The sequence below is a fragment of the Lemur catta genome, chromosome 15, assembly GCF_020740605.2.
Source record: "Lemur catta isolate mLemCat1 chromosome 15, mLemCat1.pri, whole genome shotgun sequence".
In the NCBI taxonomy this organism is placed as follows: domain Eukaryota; kingdom Metazoa; phylum Chordata; class Mammalia; order Primates; family Lemuridae; genus Lemur; species Lemur catta.
The window spans coordinates 9,932,824-9,947,456 of NC_059142.1; the positions used below are offsets into that span (position 1 = coordinate 9,932,824).

At 57.1% G+C, this 14,633-nt stretch overlaps 1 protein-coding gene across 8 annotated transcripts; it reads right to left on the minus strand.

Annotated features, from left to right (window-relative positions):
• Positions 1 to 10: 10 nt before the first annotated feature.
• On the minus strand, positions 11 to 12,096 carry NEURL4 (neuralized E3 ubiquitin protein ligase 4). Of its 8 annotated transcripts, none has more exons than XM_045570078.1 (29): positions 11,800 to 12,096; positions 10,487 to 10,931; positions 10,200 to 10,265; positions 9,767 to 10,065; positions 9,484 to 9,595; positions 9,304 to 9,392; positions 8,663 to 8,735; positions 8,227 to 8,491; positions 7,804 to 7,985; positions 7,399 to 7,484; positions 7,112 to 7,274; positions 6,819 to 7,017; positions 6,651 to 6,727; positions 6,484 to 6,562; positions 5,957 to 6,132; positions 5,739 to 5,870; positions 5,183 to 5,328; positions 4,881 to 5,105; positions 4,685 to 4,783; positions 4,437 to 4,598; positions 4,090 to 4,257; positions 3,386 to 3,544; positions 2,831 to 3,010; positions 2,625 to 2,712; positions 2,423 to 2,530; positions 2,130 to 2,274; positions 1,837 to 1,949; positions 1,579 to 1,744; positions 11 to 716 (listed from the first exon to the last, which is right to left on the minus strand). In XM_045570078.1, the coding sequence occupies exons 1-29, from the start codon at positions 12,079 to 12,081 to the stop codon at positions 512 to 514; spliced, it is 4,689 nt and encodes a 1,562-aa protein (XP_045426034.1). In that variant the 5' UTR covers positions 12,082 to 12,096; the 3' UTR covers positions 11 to 511. The 8 variants fall into 8 exon arrangements, with proteins under 8 accessions (XP_045426034.1, XP_045426030.1, XP_045426029.1 ...); XM_045570074.1 differs by having other exon boundaries at positions 4,090 to 4,254; positions 5,963 to 6,132; positions 11,800 to 12,093; XM_045570073.1 differs by having other exon boundaries at positions 5,963 to 6,132; positions 11,800 to 12,093.
• Between the last annotated feature and the right edge of the window lie 2,537 nt (positions 12,097 to 14,633).

A 14,633-nucleotide genomic window follows, 5' to 3' on the forward strand; every position in this document is an offset into this window, starting at 1 on the left:
CACCGAGGCGGATGCTCTGAGACAGCGTTTATTGGCTCCTTAGAAATCAGAGTCAGTAACAACTGTACAGAGGGGCCCCATCTTCCTTGCGCCCGCCCTTCCCCACTCCCGCCCGACGGCCCCCTGGAAAAAGCAGCTTCATGTGGGCACAGGGGGAGACTCCTCTGGGATTCACAGTAACCAGAAACAAAAACGGAAATAAATTAAGTGATAAGGGGGAGGGGAGTAACAGGGAGTCGTGTTCCCCAAATCAGTGCATGAAGAGGGGCACCCAGGGCCCAGAGCTGGGCTCCTCCAAGCTCCCTCCTATCAGAGGGAGTGTTCTGGGCCTCTGGACGTGGAGATGTGCCACTTCCCATCTAAATCTGAGAGCCTGCTATGTGCTCCTGCGCATCTGCCAAGACGAGCACCTGTGCATGCCATGAGTTACTGGAATGAGGTGGAGGCAGTCTTCACTCAGAGTCCATGGGCCTAAAGCCCAACTGTGCTTGTAGTAGTGGTGTCTCACCCCTCATTCCACCCGTACCAGCAGGGCATAGAGGAGTGTGGCCCCCTTCTCCTTAGTGACCCATTCAAGTTCGGCTGGACTGAAGTGAGGGTCAGGAGGTTCTCCAAGGGCAGCAGAAGGGGGTCCAGGGGTGTAGGAGCCAGGGCGCACGCACACCTGGAACGCCACCTGAGCCTGGTGCGTCCGCTGGTATTTGGGGTCCCGGAATCTGTAAGACAAGAAGCAGAAATAGGAGAGTGAGGCCTCTGGCCCATCAGCTCTTCCCCTTTGCTAACTCTGTTCCAACCACACAGACCTTGCCGTTACTAGGACATACTTCCCCACCTTATAGGAACTTAGCTCTGGCTGTTCTGCTTGAAATGCTCTTCCTCCCAAAGCCTGCTCATCTACATCCTTTACTTGCTTCCTTCAAGCCTTTCCTCAAATCACACCTTCTTATGATGCCTACCTACCCTGACTACCTACCTGCTCCAATGCACTTCTCTTTCACCCCAATCTCCTTTTTCTTTGTTTCCATAGTACCTACGCTTTTCTTTTTGAGACAGTCTTGCTCTGTCACCCAGGCTAGAGTGCCGTGTGTCAGCCTAGCTCACAACAACCTCAAACTCCTGGGCTCAAGCGATCCCCCTGTCTCAGCCTCCGGAGTAGCTGGGACTACAGGCTCGCACGCCTGGCTAATTTGTTCTGTTTTTAGTAGAGACGGGGTCTTGCTCTTTGCTCAGGCCAGTCTCGAACTCCTGACCTCAAGTGATCCTGCCTCAGCTTCCCAGGGTGTTAGGATTACAGGTGTGAGCCACCATGCCCAGCTAATACTTATGTGTAAACACTATAGAGAGACAAGGTGTAAGTTTCACAGGAGCAAGGTTCCTTCTTTTGCCCACCAAGATAGCATATAAGTGGTATTTGTTCAATGAATAAGTGAAGAAAGGGCTGAGGTGGAGACTGAGCAACTGGCATGACAGGGTGAGAAGAGGGGAGGGGCAAATCACAAAGACCCCAGTGGCTGGCCTTGGGGCCTTCTCTTGATCTGAGCCTCTGGAGATCTCTCCCCACCCCTCCCATGTACTCACTGCACTTTGGAGGCCAGGGTCTCGGCCCCAGCATATTGAAGAGAGGGGGAGAGCAGCACTGGTGGGGGCTGCTCTTCCCGAGGAGGTGCACAGTTCTCACCGGGCTCCTCGAACCCTACCCCAGGCTCTCCCTTCAATGGCCGGCAGCTCAGGATGGAGGCGGTGCCTGGGAGGAGAACTGGGTCAGGACAGCCTTTTTATTCCTCCCAGTGGCCCCCAGCAGGGGGGCCTACCCTGCCTTTGCCCGCTCCACAGTACCTGCTCCCAGCTCCCCTCGGTCTAGCACCCTCCGTACGGCTGCCACATTACTCCCATGATACGCCATGTGCCACTTCTTGGTTAGCGTCCCTGCCTCCAGGCGGGGATTCACCCTAGGAGGTGGACAGATAGGGCAGATAGGACAGAGGTCCCTGGCTCCCCAAGATCATACCCTAGACAAGAAATTCTATTGCTTCTTCCATGTACCTTCTTGGGACCCCTCCCTGCACCCCCTGCTTTCACGAGGGACCAAAGATCAGCAGGGGAAATGCATGACCCCTGCCCATACGTACCTGAGGTTAAACCTGCACCAGCCAAAGGGCAAGGCATATTCCCGGGGAGGCTCCCCTCGGCGCCTATGGGCCTCGTCTCCTCGCAGCTTCCGGCAAGACTCACAGTAGCACAAGCTACGCTTCGGTGGAGGCATGAAATAATCCTCTATGGGAGAGTGAGTAGCAGGCTTGGTGCTATGGCTCCCGCCCTGGGTCTCCACCGCGCTGCTGCACTCCAGCTGGTCTCCAGGGCTCTGAGCATGGCCCTGACCTGGCCCTGGGAATGAGGAGGGTTCTGGGGGACTGGGACTCACCAGGAAGCAGCAGCAGTTCTTGGAAACGGGAGCAAAGGGCATGGTACTCGCAGCTCTTTAGAGGGCTAGCAGCAGGCGGTGGACCCCAGCACACACTCTCCTTGATACCTAAGGGGGCAGAGGGGTACAGGTCACAGGAGCTGGGCTAGAAGTATGGGAGCAAGGGTGGGAGCAGGAGCCTGGTCCCTTTGGGCTGGCGCACCGTCCACCATGTCTGCTTTCTCCATGTCCCCTTGGGTTCCAGCACTCTTTCCACTGGCAGCCCCTGGTTCAGGGCTCACGATTGTCACCTGCAGGAGAGAAGGGTGGTCAGCCAGAGCTTGGTCAGCCCCCAGGGCCTGCTGATCCCCTTACTAGATAGCCCTGTCTCCCAGGCAACCCCTCCTTCCTGCCCCCATTGCCACTAACCTGCTCACACTGCCCATAGAGGTCCACGAGTGCATGGCAGGGCTGGGGCACATCTGGAACAGCCACCCCCTGGTCTACCCCATTGACGTGGAGATGCAGCCCCCCAGAGCTGTCCAGCCGCAGTCCCAGGATGGTGCCTTCAGGACATGTGTCCAGATTTGGCCCAAATTTCTCACAGATCTAAGAGGAGAGACCTACTGTCTTCCAGAGGCCGGTCTCCCACCACAGCAGCTATCCCACCCTTTACTCTGCTTCAGGTTGCCAGTCGCTGGGCTTTGCTTCCACGCTTACTGCCTAGGCCCTACTCCCATTTCAGTTTCCTAGAACCCTCTCCCCTTTCTCCCGACTGTAACATTCTCAATGGCAGGGACACAGGAGGCAGCTGCAAGCCTGAGGCCAACCAGGACATGGCACTCACACCCTGACCTGCCCACTACTGTCCCCCTTTAGACCTGTGGCCCCACCTCCAGGGCTAGGGATCCCACTCCTCCCTTTTGGCCAGCCCCTCCCTACTCAAAAGCCTGGCCCTCCCCTTCTGTCTGGCTCCCTACTCACCTTGAGACCGTTGTGGAAGACCCCGTGGCCCCGCAGCAGCCAGGCTGCCCGTTTGAGGGCACAGGCAGAGGCAGGGAAGTTGAGCCTCTCAGGCGGGCAGGTGATAACTCCCAGGACGAGGGAAGATGTCCACTGGCGGTTCAGGAAATCTATTCGCACCTAAGGGAGAAGAAATTACTCCACAATCATGGCCTCCTGGGAAGAGCCAGGCTCCTCACCCCAGCCAGGCAGGGAACGTGGCATCTCCCAGAGTGTGGCTTGAGATGCTGTCCTTTCTGATGCTTGGGAGGAATAGAAACTGCAAATTCAGTTGTTTCCCTCCCTTTCTGAGCCTGATCTTACTGTTGCCTCTGTAAGAATTCTGGTCCCTAGGGGTTTCCTTCCCCTGGCCAACTTTGACATATATTTCAGTTTGCAACGGAAAGGCCCCCTCCTCTGGAAAGCACCCCGTTCCCACATACAGGATCAGGCATCTCCCTGGGACTCCTCCAGCTCCTCCCTACGGCTGCCCTCACCTGTCACCAGGTGGGGACTTCATGGTAACTGATTTACAACTCCCATTACAGGGTGCAAACAAAAGCCGAGGAAGCTCATCCAAGTGGCTTCCTGCCTTTTTTCTCCACCTGAAAAAGCCTTTCTCCAAGAGGGTTGGCTCTGGGCCACCCTGGAGCAAGAGGAGCTGGAGCTAAGGAGGCAGAGCCCACCTGGACCAGCAGCTGGGGCACCAGGGGCTGGCTGATGACAACAATGCCTTGATTGTAGCTGGCCACCCGCGTGGCTGTACAGTTCCCATTAGACAGGAGGATATTCTTCCCGTGGTTCTCCAGGAACTCAAGGGCTGTGGGCATAATACCCACCTGATTCTGGCCCTGCTGTGGAGGAAGAGGTTGAGCTGCATGGGTTGCCAATGCCAGGTCCACCCCACCCCACTGGGGTTTACACAGAGCTTGCGCCTCCACTGGACAATTAGAGAACCCAAAACAGGCCTGGCACCCGGTGGCCCACCAACTGCCCATCCGTGTGCACGGCAGGCCCTGCTGCAGCCTCTTACTTCCAGGCCATGCTCCTCGCCCTCATCTTCCTCCTCGCCCTCACTGCCAGTGTCCGAGCTGGGGGAAGGAGGATGGGTGCCTTCTGGCTCCTCCAGCCTCGTGGAACTGACAATAGACACACTGCGTACTGGCCCGTAGAGATCCAACACAGCCCACACATTCTGCAGGCACACAAGACCCAGGAAGTCAGAGATCAGCAAAAGACCTCAACCCCACTCCCAGAACCCAAGGAAGCACTTAGGTCTACCTTGGCAACGCCAGTGGCTGCAGGCCCCATATCCTCTCCATCTACCAGGATGTGCATCGTGTCATCTGCCCCCCGACGAATGCCCACACGGCTCCCCACCTAGGACCAAGGTGGGACAAGGACAGATGGTCAGCCCATCTCTCCCTGCCACCTCCACTCCCAACCCCTCCCCTGTCCCTGGAGCCAGCTGCTTCACCCCCAGCCTCTCTAGGTTCCGGCCATAGTTCATCCTCTGGAGCTGCCCATCACGCCTCACTTCGCAGCTGGACACCATCCAAGTGGTCTTAGTCCGGAGCTCTGGCAGGGAGGGAGGCAGCCCCGGGCCACTGCCTGCTCCAGGGCCCATCTCCCCTGGCGCTAGTGTAGTCAGCCCCAGCCGGAGGGAACCTGCCCACTTCTCATCCAGCTCCTCCACTTTCACCTGTGAGAGAGAAAAACAGTAGCTGGCCCTGTGGTGATGGGCCTGGCAACCCCCTCTGTCACATCTCAACAACCCACCTCAAAGATTTCCTCAGCCTTGAGCTCCTTGGTGCTGAAAACAAGGCCATGAGCATAGCCAGCCGCACGTACTGCCCTTGTGCCATCCTCCTCCAGAGTGACATTCTTGCCACAAGTACTATGGAATCGGTGAGCCACGCCAGCCGCTGTGGAAAGATGGCACCAGAGGAAGGGCTACGATTGGAGCAGCAGGCTTCAGATAGGACACAAAGCAAGGCTTTCAGATGAAACTGAAGTGGACACAAAGGCCCCATCTGCCATTACTCCTCAGCGCCTCCTGACATCTCTTTTCACCACAGCAAGATTCATTCCCAAACCTGGTATGCCCAGCTTATGGCATCCTGGCCCCTTGGTGGCAGGGAAGTGTCCAGACTCTGTGTAGCAGGTGTAACCTCCCCTACCCCCCAGGTTTACTGCTTGCCACCATGGGCTGTTCCCTCCCTGTAGCCTACAGCTACCCAGCCAGCCATCTTTGAACGGCTTCCCTGACCTGGAAGCTGTACCCCTCAGCCCACATCAGACAAGCAGAGCCCACTTTCCCTCCCTGATGTCACACCTGGGGAGTGCAGGGGGAATGACTTCTCAGTGGCAGTGTTGCTGGTCGCCAGGCTATTGTCCATGGGGCCAGTGGCACTGGTGATGGACACTTGGACACACTGGCCATAGAGATCCACTACTGCATACACCTCTGGGTAGGAAAGGAAGGAGTCAGAAAGCTGGAAGCCTGGATGGCCTAAGCTGAGGGTGGCAGGTCGAAAGCCACAGAGTAGTCACCTTTACCCGGAGGCAAGCCTGAGCAGGCGGCGCCTTGGTCTTGGCCGTTGATGAAGTAGTGTAGATCGCCCTTGGCAGTTCGCATCATGCCAATTCGTGCACCTGTACCCAGTGCGTCCAGGTCACACCCATAGTTGTTGCGCATCGTGTTACCATCTTGCATGATGGCTGTGCCACTGGGGGGATGGGAGAAGAGGTGGATCAGCCTCCCAGCTTCATATGTCACACTAGCCCCTGCCCTGTAAGAACCTTCAGTGCCTTGGACTGGGATCTTGATCTAGGTCTGAGGTCCAATCCTATCTCCTTTGTCCCTGGGATCCCCCCAAGGAAAAGCAGGAACTACTCTAAGAGGAAGGAGGATTGAGCCTTTGCAAGGCTGGGTGTGGCTTTCCAGAATTGAAATGAGGCAGCCAGATCCCCTTAGTCTGCCACCACCCATGGCCATCCCAAGTCCAAACCCTGCTTCCCTGATCCTAGCCAGCTCCACCCAATCCTGCCAAGGTGGCCCCAAAAGCAGGTAGCCCAACCTCAGCATCCACGTATCATAGTCAATGTCTGTCATAGTGTTGGGGAATTCCAGGTCTTCAGGCCGAATAGCAGTCACTCCTGGGAGGAGGCAGGGGTTAAGTCAGAGCTAACCCCCTAGGCCACAGGCATCCCATACCCCCCAACACACACACAGATGCTCCCTCACCAGCCTCAATCGAGCCTGACCAGCGGTCCACCATCTTCTGAATGACAATTTCAAACAGCTCTCCATCCCGCAGGGCCCTGCCAAGGAAAGTGGTGATCAGGGAGGCTCTACTTGGGTGGCTGAGGCTGGGCAGTTATAAAGTGGGGACATGAAAGTCCAGAGACTGACCGGTTGGAGATGACAATGGCATCATTGAACTCGCTGCGGCAGTTGTGGCGAAGTGCAGTGCGGCCCCCATTAGTGATGACTGCATTACTGCCATGCAGCTGGTGGAAGCGCAGGTCGGAGCCCCCAGCCCCTGAAGAAGGGGAGCTTGGAGACATTTGGTTGTTCCCCTCTGGGAGTGGTTCAGGGACTGGAGGCACCTCTGCAAGAGAGACACCACCCATTAGGTCTCCAGGTGTTTCTAAGGCCTCCCAGGCCACCCTAACCCCCCTGCCCCAGCCCAGCCCGGCCCTCACCCACGTCGTCCACAATGGTGGCCTGGGCCGCCTGGCCGTAAAGATCCACAACAGCATAGACACCCGGGGGCACATTCCAGGCAGCAGGGCCCTGCGTCATTCCATTGACAAAGAAGTGGAGAGTTCCGTCCTCCCGCCGCACCACACCTACCGTGTCCCCTGCCTTGGAAGAAGGCGGGGCTGGAGTGAGGAGTCAGGCAGAGTTCCTGCCTGGGTTGGTCCTCCATCAGCCCCGCCTCGCTTGCCTCCCCTACTGCTGTGAGCAGGAGGTACAGCCACTCTCCCACCTTGAGGCGGTCCAGGTTGTGCCCATATTCATCTAGGATGGTTGTCCCGTTGTGCATCACCCCATTCCCGGTCATCATCCAGGTCCCTAGGGGGACAAGGAGTGGCAGAGGGCATGAGGGGGAATGCAGGGCTCCTCTCCTTTATATACGGTCCCCACATTACTTCCCTAAGCCCATAGCCCACCTTGCCTTTTCTTTGACAGCCGGCTTTCTTCCCTGAGCAGGATAAGAAAACTCTGTAGTTCCCAAGCCAGCCACAGGCCCTACCCACATGGCACTCCCCAGCCACTGAATGAGTCATCACAAGTGTGACGAGTGAAAAAGGGACTGGAGAACAAGTGCCAGGGCTTCAGGGACAGTCCTCCTTAAAACCCTGTTCTGGCCTTGTCCTTCTTGGCAACTCACCAGAGCGCAAGTTGGTCATGGTAGAAGGCAACTGGAGGTAGGCAGGGTTGTGGGTGGTGACACCAATCTCAATGGAACCAGCCCATTTGTCCACCATCTTGTCAATGCGCACCTGGAACACCTCTCCGTCCCGCAGGGCTCTGCTGCTCAGTACCACGCCGTGATTGAAGTCATCGGTGGCGCTGAGGGCACAAAAAGCGGGGATTCAGATCCCTAATACTCTGAGTATGCCAAGGCTTAGCCCAGCAATGCCCACCAACACCCACTGCCCAACCCAACAAACTAAACCTCAAACTCCAGGAGGTGCCCAGCTTTTCTGTCCAGGGCTCCCCAGACCACCCTCTGCCTCCTGCTTCCCCACCCTTCCCCCCCAATCCCATTAGAACCCCTTCTGCAGGCTTCTCCCCACCCCATGGGCCATACTGGGGCCTCAGGGCAGTGCGTCCCTCGTGGGTGATGGCTGCCTTCTGCCCACAGTTAGGGTGGAAGAGCAGGCGCTCAGGTTCTGCCTGGGCAGCAGGAGCAGCACGTCGGAGAGCGCCCTCTGGGGACAGCGCCCGCAGGATGGCATTGTTCCGGCGGAGACGGTCGCTGTGGTTGTTGTTGTGGACGATGGTCACCTTCACTGCCATCCCGTACAAGTCCACCACACCATACACCACTGGGGGTGTCAAAGGGGTAGCCACTCCTGTGGCAGTGGAAGGTGCAGGGGTTTCGGTGGGATGGGGATAATGAGGGGAAAAGAGTCAAACACAGGCAGACCAAGCACCAAAAAGGGGCAGAAAGATGAGGTAGAGTCCCCTGTCCCCACCCCCACTGAGAGCCCTGGCCCAGCAGCCCTCTCTGTGCATCCCCTTACCCTGATCAATGCCATTAATGAAGAAGTGCAGGGCAGAGTTGGACTTCCTCGTGAGGCCAATGTGGTCACCCTCCTACTTAAAGCAGAAAGATAGCTCAGTTTGGAATCTATCCACAGCCAGGGTCCAGAGCAGTCCTGGGGCCTTCCCACCACCTCATTCCACAAGGGAACAACTCTAAAAGGTGTTCATGTAAGTCTCAGACCACCCTGGAGGACAGGTAGGACAGGTCTTGGATCCCTGTTTTCCAGGCATGACAACTTCTACACTTCCTGAATGCTCAATGCAAGTCAGGCACTAAGTTAAACCATCTCACAAGCATCGATTTCTTAAGTCTAAGTCTATAAAATAGGTACTGCTAGTAAGCTCATTTTAGAGATTAGGGGGAGAAAAAAGCAACCAAAGAGGGTAAGCATCTGGCCTCAGTTCACCATAAACATAACCAGCCAAACAGTAAGAGGAATTGAACCATCTGACTCCAAAATCTGAGTGCTTAACTGTTGGGAAACCACGTCTTCTCAAAAAACATAAAGAGACTTGCTTGCTCTAGGTTAGAGACGATGACTGGTGGTGCCCAGGCAGGGACACAGAGTACCTGTGGCTCCCCTGGGGAGCAGCCTAAGGCACTGAGCCTCACCCTCACCTGCAGCTCATCCAGACTGAATTCACAGTACTCCCGTCGGGTGCCCTTGCCGTTGGTCAGGATGCCACAGCCACTCATCATGATGGTACCTGGGTGAAGGTGGACACCCTGGTTAGGAACAGGCTTCCTTCCACTCAGCAATCCCAAGCCTGCATCCCTACCCCTACCCAGGGCTGGTACCTGACTGGAGGTTGGTCATGGTGGCTGGGTACTCCAAACTGTTGGGGTTATGGGTGGTGACACCAATCTCGATGGAGCCTGACCACTTATCTACGAGTTTGTCGATACGAATCTGGTGTTAAGTGGCAGCAGAAGGGAAGAGCAGGGAACATATTAATACATGCAGAGGAAGGACCCTCAGCCCTTGGTTGTTCCCCAAGCCCACCTTCCCAGCATCAAGAGTTGAGCCCCATCTTTAGCTCCTAGGGGCGAGGCACCAGCTGGACCCCAGGATCTTACACACCTCAAACATCTCATTGTCCCGAAGTGGGCGGTTGGTCATGACAACCCCATTGTTGAATTCATCCAGGGGCCGACGGCGCTCAGCTGTCTTATTATTGTTGCTTAGTTTGATGAGGGTCCCACACTTCTCGTGAAAGAGCAGGGCGTCATTGGAAGTGAGGATGGGTGAGGTGGCAGCACCACTAGATGCCAGCCCATCCCCTCCCAGTGGGGAGCTCAGGTTCACATTCAGGAGCCCCCCGTTGTAGGCAGACAGGATGGCGTTGCTCACCACCTCAGACAGCTCCATGCTGGCAAAGTCTACAGCAGCAGAATGGAAGGAAGCTGGGATGAGGCTCTATGCCCTCAGACTTGGTGCTTCTCTTCCTACCCCTCTCCTGAGGTCCCACCCTCATTTCCCACTCCCCTTCCCAGGACCTCCCCAAAGCCCTCACCATTATGTGACTCAAGGCTGTTAGGAAACGTCTCCGGCCGGGCCTGCGCTTGGGACACTATGAAGGCTGGGGACCAGGTGGGATGGGAGGGGAGTAAGGGTTCAGCCCTGGCTTCAGGGCCCACAGCCAGGAGACCCCATCCTCCTATTCCTGCTCTCCCCTTCAACAGACTCCGGAGTCTGAATGGCCCTGCCCACACCCAGCCTCTCTTGTCACTGCATTTCCCCCATTCCTTCAGCCATGCCCTCTGCCCCACCCCTCCACCACTGCCCTAGCTGTGTTCTCACCTTCATCCCCAGAGGTCCCCTGTTCAGCCAAGCCAGAGTCTTCAGGGGGAGCCGAGGGCTCGAGGGGAGGTGTGGGGATGGGAGTAGGGGGGCTGAAGCCTGGCTCAGGGGGTAGCACGGTGATCTGGGTGCACTTGCCATAAAGGTCCACGACGGCCCAGACACGAGCAGGCAAGCCTGTGGCAGCCACACCACAATCCCGCCCATTCACCCAGAGCCGCAGCTCCCCAGCAACTGTGCGTTCCACGCCCACACGGTCCCCTTCGCCAAGCTGGTCCAAGTCCTGACCATACTCCTCCAGCACAGAGCGTCCATCTTTCAGCACCGAGCAGCCCGACACTACCCACGAGCCCCCCTTCAGCCCCGTGGCACTGCTTGGGAAGTCCAACACACTAGGGTCCAGCGCCGTCACCCCAATCTCGATGGAGCCACTCCAGGAGTTGACCTGGGATGGGGTGGAGAACAGAGGCTCAGGATGGGCCACTTCACATTCCACAGGCCACTGTGTCTCAACTTCTCAGACAGCTAACCGGCTTTCTATCCCTCTTGGGACACAAATCCAGAGATGCAGTTCTGCAGTAATTTTCTGGACTCTGTCTCAGTAATGATTTGGGCACGTTTTCTCCTAACAACTCTACTCTACACTACACCACTCCTTTCCCGCCCAAGCAGGCTAAATTCCCTGGTTCCAGCCTCTTGCCTTCTCTAACTTCTCTGGTCTCTATGGCTCTCCAACCACCCAAATTCACAGGCTTCCTCTGCCCATACCTCTTGCTCCTGTATATCATACTCTTCCCCGGGTCTAATTCTCTCCTAGGCCCAGGCTCCACCCAGATTCACGCTCCTCCCAAAATCTTTCTTTGAGAGCCTGGCCGCTTCACCGAATTACACACACCTCCCTCACCCTACGTATTTCTCTTCACATGTCTTCCTGGCTCTACCTGTGAGTTTGTCCTTCAGTGGTTTGTTCTTTCCTTGGTATCTCTCTTCTCTTTCCATCACATTTCTGACATCTCTTCATCCTCCATCCCCAAGAAATTGTTCCAGGAGGTCTGTTCCCCAGCCATTCTAATCGGTGAGCCCCCATATCCCTTCCCAGCTTCTGGGTCTTGAGTAAACTCAAGTTCTCCATGTCTCGTCAGACTGACTGTCTGCTTCATCCTCGGTTCCCGCTCGTCACCTGGTACTTTACAGTCTGTCGGTTCCCCCTGGGCACCCCGTGATGTGCGTTACTCTGACCGGCCTACCCCGTCTCCCTCCTAGTCCCCTCCCACCACCCTCCACATCTCGGTTCCGCGGCCCCAGCTCTGCACCTTGCGGTCGATGCGAACGGTGAAGACGCGTCCATCGCGCAAGGGTTCCCGGCTCAACACCAGCCCGTGGTTAAACTCCTGGCCCGGCTGCTGCCGCCGCGCTGTCCGCCCACAGGCCGACAGACTCACCAAGCGCCCAGTGCGCGGGTGCAGCTCCCCGCCGCTGCCGAGAGCCCCGCTGGACCCTGGTCCTGGGCCGCCCCCGCCGGGGCCCCCACCCCCGCCCGGCCCCGGCCCAGGGCCTCCCCCAGACCCCCCACTCCCACCCGACCCCGCCGCCATCGCCGCTGACACGGGGGCCGCGCGACAGCCGCGCTTGGCGGCACCGTGGCAACCGCGATGGACAGACACCCTGAGGGAATACGACCGGGGGCTGGGGCCAGATATGCTTTACGGCACTGCCGGGCAAAGAAGCTGCCCGGGCTAGGAAACTAAGGACTACTACGGTGGGAACAGAAGGACGACGGGGTCGGGGAGGCTTGCTTTACGGCGCGGCGAAGTGACGGAGTGGCTCCGAGAGGGGTGAAGAGTTGCGCAGGGAGCTTTTGCGACAGTGGAAGGAAGAAACGCCTCCCGCAGGCATCTTTACGACGGAGGGCGGCTGGAACCCAAACACTTTCAGCTTTGCGACAGTGGCACCCACGACCCCGCCCTCGCCGGGGGAGGTGACACCTTGAAGTACTCGCTTTACATCAAGAGACGGGGTGTCTTCCCTTTGCGAAATAGGCTTCCAAGCACTATGAGCCAGGTCTGGAGTACCCAGAGAAGAGAGGCGGTAGCTTTATAAGTGAAAAATCTCTGTTCACACCACTGAGACCGGAAATGTCCTGCGACAGTGTCGCAATCCCTCCACTTTGTATCACACCTCTCCTGGGAGGCAGAGCGAGTGGATTGTCGGGAGGAGCGGGAAAAGCTGATACTTCAAGTCAAACCCAGCCTGAACTCCAATTCAACCAAACCATTAGTTTTTAAAGCCACAAATAAAGAGTACAAATAAACCCCGACGATCCCAAAAGACTCCCCTAGGGCTGTTAAGCTCTAGGCCCAACTCTAAGAAGCTCGCCGTTAAGTTGAAGCTCTGTGACATCACAATCAAGGTTTCTCGCCCTCTGGCCAGGCCCCCTGGCTATGATTGGTTGATTTGGATGCGGGCGGTGATGAAGGAAAAGGGCGGGAACAAATAGCAGAGACAAAGAAAGAAAGTCTTTGGGTAGGACAAAAAGAAAAGGGGTGGGGGTGGGGGGGCCTCCCAGCCTGAGGTCCCTATACGGAGTCTTGATTCCGCCCACTGCGGCTCCACGGAGCAGAGGGGCGAGGACCCTGGCCAGAGTCCTAGTGTCCCCGCCCACCGCGGTGGGGGCGGGGCCTTGGGTGGGGCTACGTGGAACTAGGAGGCTGGGCGGGGTAGCTGAGAGTGGCCCCCTGGTGGGGCCATGGAGCAGCCCGAGGCTCTAGGGGCTGCTGGCCGCCTCAACCAGAAATCCCCTGGAGAGACAACCAGAGGAGTGCCTGGAGGGGTTAGAGGAGTCGAAGCAGGCGCCGGACAGCCCTCTGGAACAGTCTTGTTTCACGATTCTGGGGTCCCTCTGCACTCTGGGAGCATGACAGTTCGCAGTTCTGGTTCAAGCTGGCCCTCCGGAGGAGGGCCCAGTCAGCACCCTGGGGATGTTATGGGCCACAGCCTTGGGTCCAGCACATACCATAGTGGAGTGAACCCCCTCAACCCTAGAATCAGTGTTTTCGAGGCTTACAGCACTGGCTCTGGGGGGCCTGGGGTGAACAGCTCAGGGTGCGGTCTGCAGTCTGGTTCAACTTGCTTGCACCCCAACACCTCCCAGGAGGACCGGCCTCGGAGCATCCTAAAAAAGAACAGCTCCATCTCCATGCAGAAACCCCCCACTGCGGAGAAGGAGCCCAGCTCTGCTAGCAGGTGGCCCAAAGCTGGGAGGGAGGGGTTCAGGACCCTGGTGGGTCAGAGCCAGAAGGGAAGGGGAGAAGTCCTGAGAACTAGAAGTTAGAGTAAATGAGTGCAATCGCTGCTCTCCCAAAGGTTCCAGGCCCAGCCTCTGACTCCATCCCCAGTCTCTACAAGGGGGTGTAAGAAAAGTTTTTTGAATGACTGGAAGAATGAGAGAGGGCTGTGAGGAAGGGATTACTAGAAGTTCTCTTCCCCCTTTTCTGTGTCATCCTCCCATGCTAGGAAAAAGTCTCAGCGCTGGGATGAGATGAATATCCTGGCCACATACCACCCTCCTGACAAGGACTACGGATTTATGAAGGTGGACGAGCCCAGCACTCCCTACCACAGGTGGAGCCCTCAGCCCTAACCCTTCAGCCTGGACTCTTCTCTATTGGAAGGTGGAAACAAGTGGAGAAGGCAGAGAAGCCTTAGGGGCTGGATACTGCCTGATGCCCCTCCGCTGCTTCCCCTTCCTCTGCAGGCTGGAGGACAGTTTTGAGGACCTCACCGCTGGGTCCTCTCACATGGTGACTCCTGAAGCACTGGCAGAGAAGTGAGAGTCCTCCAGAGATAAGTTGGGGTGTCCAGCTTGGCCCCATCTACCACCTGCCCCCATTGTTGTTCTCTCCCTTTGGTGTCCTCAACTAGCTTCCCTCCCCTTCAGGTTTGCAACAATGGATGATTTCTGCCCCAAGGTCCTCCAGTATGGTGATAACAGAAGCTCAGGGTCTCCAAACAATGTTCCCAGGAAATGTGAGATGAGGTTTGGGGGTCGAATGGAAAGGGGGGTGGAGTGAACTTTCAGCAGGAGCCTGATGGGAAAGCCAAGCTCTCACAATGGTCCACAGACTCCAGTGATTTTCACAAGCGCCGC